The 4157-nt window shown below is 33.9% G+C and overlaps 1 protein-coding gene across 1 annotated transcript; it reads right to left on the bottom strand.

Moving 5' to 3' along the window:
- Positions 1-359: 359 nt before the first annotated feature.
- On the bottom strand, positions 360-4157 carry LOC134236799 (WD repeat-containing protein 46-like). Its single transcript, XM_062718939.1, has 8 exons — positions 3678-4157; positions 3346-3420; positions 3079-3191; positions 2777-2864; positions 2151-2317; positions 1343-1493; positions 918-1053; positions 360-463 (listed from the first exon to the last, which is right to left on the bottom strand). The coding sequence occupies exons 1-8, from the start codon at positions 4137-4139 to the stop codon at positions 360-362; spliced, it is 1296 nt and encodes a 431-aa protein (XP_062574923.1). The 5' UTR covers positions 4140-4157.

Here is a 4157-nt window from a genome sequence, read left to right as displayed (position 1 = left end):
CGACGGACGAAAACGGATAGCAATAGGTCACCTGAGTTTACTCAGGTGACCTAAAAACAAAACACTGTGACATGTATGAGCTCTGATTTCTTACTACATGTACTTCCAGTTTTAATATATCTATAAAGCAGTATTTTTACATGGGCATACTGTGCATGGTATCAAATATATTGAAACAGGAATACATTTTCACAGTGAAAACATGATAGGCACAGGAGATTTATGATTATATTTTTTTTCGCTGATAACCCATACACATTTGACAGAATATGGATGTTAAGCAACATTGTTTAGCAATTCAAAGGGGAGAAAATGGATGTTTGCTATAAGGTTATTGAACTTGTCCTGTATGAACAGACTCACATTCCACTAGAATCCACAGCTATGGATCTGACCGCAGCACCGTGACAAAGCATCTTCACCAGAGGCTCATTAACATTTGGCGACCACATCGTTACACTTCCTATAAGCAGTAATGAAGAAACTCATTATTAATAAAAAGAATATTTGGTCCATATTAATGGCTGGCTGTTCTGTGTATGGTAAATCCTCTTATCTGTAATTTGTACATCTACCTACATTGATCTATTGAATACATCATTGAATGAAACAAATAACACTACCCTAAGCCAGTGTTGAATTCAGTTCTACAACTTCTAAAACCTACATTTGTCATGAAAAGAACAGTAAGATTTGCCTAATACTGTATACATGGTTATTTTCGCCCCGTGTTATTTTCGCCCTTTTACACTTGCTTACAAATTTTCCCCGTTTTACATTCGCCCAGTCACAGTTCTATTAAAGAATTCATACTGTGTTCTTTGAATTCGCCCCGTTTTAAATTCACCCAATGAATTGTGACAAGGATGAAAGGGGCAAAAATAAGACAGGGTCGAAAATTTCCCTATATACAGTACCTCCGGGATGTCCGAGACAGATGATGGCATTCTGAGGATTCTGACACATGACATCCAGCCTGCCCAGACCAGTGCTGTGGCCAGCCACCTTTTGACCCACCGAGACATCTAACCAGTACAGGTAACCATTGACATTCTGGGGAGAAAGCATCAAATATCAATCAATACAGTGTATATCACAACTTATAGTTTATTTCAAGCTATAAGATTATAAGGGATGGGCTTCCCTGCATGTAAATACTAGTCACTCTTACACGTTTTAATGCTATATTTATTGAAATCACTGGGTTTTTTTTTACTCATTTGCATTTTGATTTGCTCAATTCATTTCAACTTAATACATAAAGGCTTATTGAAATGATAATGCTTATCTATTTTAAGTTCTGAATTTCTAAAAAGGAACATCTTATCATAAGAAATCTTACAGAGCTGGCCAAGAGGAAGTGGTAGGGTAGAAACTCCAGCCTCAGAACTTCATGTAGCTGTTTCAGACAGTGTAACTCTATCCCCTGATTGTCATACACGTACGTCCACTCCTTCTGGGCAACAGCAAACATGGTCTCCTGATGAAGCCATCTGTAAATTTACAACACATATATGTAGGAATATGGGTATTCCATCTATAAATATATGACACATATATGCAGGACCTGGAACAATTGGAAGGAAGCATGTGGAAATTACACACTTATCACTTATAAGCCCAAAGGGCATGTAAATTCTGAGGCATAAGCCTTAAATCAAACCAATAACATTATACAGAATTAAAAGTCTTTGATTCTCCAACTAAAGTGAAGCAGAAAATAAAATTTTACTGACAGTTTACTCTACCATGATTTCCAAGGACCTCTTTTGCAAAAGAGACACAAAGAGTATACAGGTTGAAAAAATATTAATGTCAAGACAATAGATCCATAGATTGGAATTCGGATCATTTCCTTGGCATGAAATGGCAAATACATGTAAGAATAAAATAACTTGATAAATTTTTGGTCATGTAAATATTTTTTCAGGCTAGTGTAATTGGTGGTTAAACCTGCCCAAAGGGCATGTGCTAAAAATAAGATTTAGCAAAGACTGTACATATGTCTAGTGCTGCTGAGCTTTCTGAAAGTTCCTATGGTCAATGCATTTCTTTCATGACACAATGTCTCCCACAAACTTGACTTCATCATCAATGACTATAATGTGAAGTATGGTATTTTTCTCCAAGTAAAAGTTTGTTTTATGAACCTTATGTCTCTGACTGTTTCCATGACATTAACTTCACACAGCAATCTCTTTGTCAGCCAATCCATAGCTGCTACATGACCTTTGCTCCCAGCTATTAATAGATATTTCCCATTCCTGGTGTACTGCAACTTGTATGGGCCAAATTGTGGAAGGTCCAGATTGAAATACTAAATAAATGAAGCAGCACATATAGGTAATGTAAACAAAAATGTTTATACACACTGACAAAGATTATTGCTATTAAACAGAAAAGTAAATTTAAAGTAAACTGTTTTATTAACCAATCTACAGAATGTTTATATTAAAACAGAATTGATTAGTAGTCATTGAAATTTTACTTTTTTAGGGTTGACATGAATTAAATGTCCTATCCAACATAAACTGGGAGATGAATTTTATGTCAAAATAGACAAGGTGTCGAATTGTGAAGTGTAAATAATCATGGAAAAAAGTAAAATGGGAAAGAAATTTAACATCAGAAGTCACAGTGTGGCGGATTGAACAGATTTTGATTAGACAGGTTTGACTGTTAATCTAGTGCATACCAGTAGTTCTAGTATTATAGAAATTTAGATCAATAAAATGAAGACATTAATTAAGTTACTACAGTGTATTAGTATACTGACTTTCTGAGCTGTTGTTATGTCTACTGACTGGACAATGTCAGACTGACTGACATTAGTGGTGCTCTCTCCATCCTCCGGTATCAGAAAACTGAAAGAAAAAAGTTATCATTATTCCTCCTGTGAATTAATATCCTCTCTGTTTAAATCAAGTCATTTCTATCACAATCTTCATCACAAATAATTTCTGTCAGAATGTAAAACTTTCCCTATACATGTACATGTAGCTCTCTTTGTAAGATGCATTTACAAAAGACAATCTTATAGCCAAACAAAAAAGGTAATCTGATTATGTAAAAACTTACCCGGGTTCTTCTTGTAAGAGGCGTTCTGATCGAGCTGCCTGTTTTACTGCCATTTTTAATTTCTTTTCATTTTGAACGAGTTTAACATGTCCATGGAAGGTACGTGTTCCTTTCTAAATTGACAAGTTATTGTTTTTTAAATAAACATTTGGTTAATTTTTTTCTCTTGTTTGCAGATACATTCATATTAACATGTCTTTTTTATAGCTATGATAAAATTAATAAATTATTAAGTTGATGTTGTAAAGGATCTGTAAATGGATTTACTGTTTGCATCTGTTTTCCTCTCTGATATTTTGACATTAAGTTTTTGGATACAGGTGCATCTCCTGGGTATTCATCCTGTATAAAGATAAATTATTATACTCACAATATATATTTTTAAAAAAGAAATTAATCAAACAAAAAGTGAAAATATAAAATAAAACATTATGCATGAAATTATAGAAAAATTAAACTAAGCTAAATAGTTTAGAATAAATATGATATATAAATCATGATACATGCAATTGAAAAGTCTCTGAAAAGAAGTTTGTAGCATATTATTTCATTTTCTCGAAGTTTTATTCAAACTTGCAAATGACATTTATAAGTCATACTTTTCTAAATTCTCTAGGTCCTTTGTGTGATTTCTTATTCACATTGCTGTCTTTTTTGGATGCTTTAGAGTCCTTCCTTGGGCCGTGTTGAAGTCTTTTAACATCTTTATGAGGTCCATCTTTCTGTACTTTACTTTTCAGTTTGTTTTTCACTTTCTCTGTTGGTTGTTTGTTTCCGACTGTATCTGACGGTTGTTTGTCTTTTACTTTACATGATGGTTGTTTGTTGTCACTGATGTCTTTAGATTCTGTTTCCTGTTCCTCACAGGTCCCATCCTTTCTTTGTTTCCTCTTCTTTTTTCGCAGCTTAAACTGGGCCTTCCTCTTTTGAAAGTCTTCAATAAGTTTTTTACGAAATTTTTTTATGGACTTTTTTGTTTGCTTAGAGTTTTCTTTGCCCAACTTGGAATTTTCACCATCAATCCCTTCTTTCACCACACCATTTGATTTTGTAGTCTCCATTAGTCTGACTCTGAGCAA

Source organism: Saccostrea cucullata, unplaced genomic scaffold, assembly GCF_032062105.1.
Source record: "Saccostrea cucullata isolate Sc308-1 unplaced genomic scaffold, CSIRO_AGI_Scuc_v1 ctg8566, whole genome shotgun sequence".
Lineage (NCBI taxonomy): Eukaryota > Metazoa > Mollusca > Bivalvia > Ostreida > Ostreidae > Saccostrea > Saccostrea cuccullata.
Note: the sequence above shows the minus strand (reverse complement) of the source record. Positions and strands in the feature narration are given on the sequence as shown.

Bases quoted from the DNA above. Each gene is read 5' to 3' on its own strand.
- LOC134236799 (XM_062718939.1), bottom strand. From the start codon at position 4,139: ATGGAGACTACAAAATCAAATGGTGTGGTGAAAGAAGGGATTGATGGT. The intron at 3,421-3,677 runs GTATGACTTATA...ATCTTTATACAG, and splicing joins GACCTAGAGAATTTAGAAAA to GATGAATACCCAGGAGATGC. The intron at 2,318-2,776 runs GTCAGTATACTA...TCATTTATTTAG, and splicing joins ACATAACAACAGCTCAGAAA to TATTTCAATCTGGACCTTCC.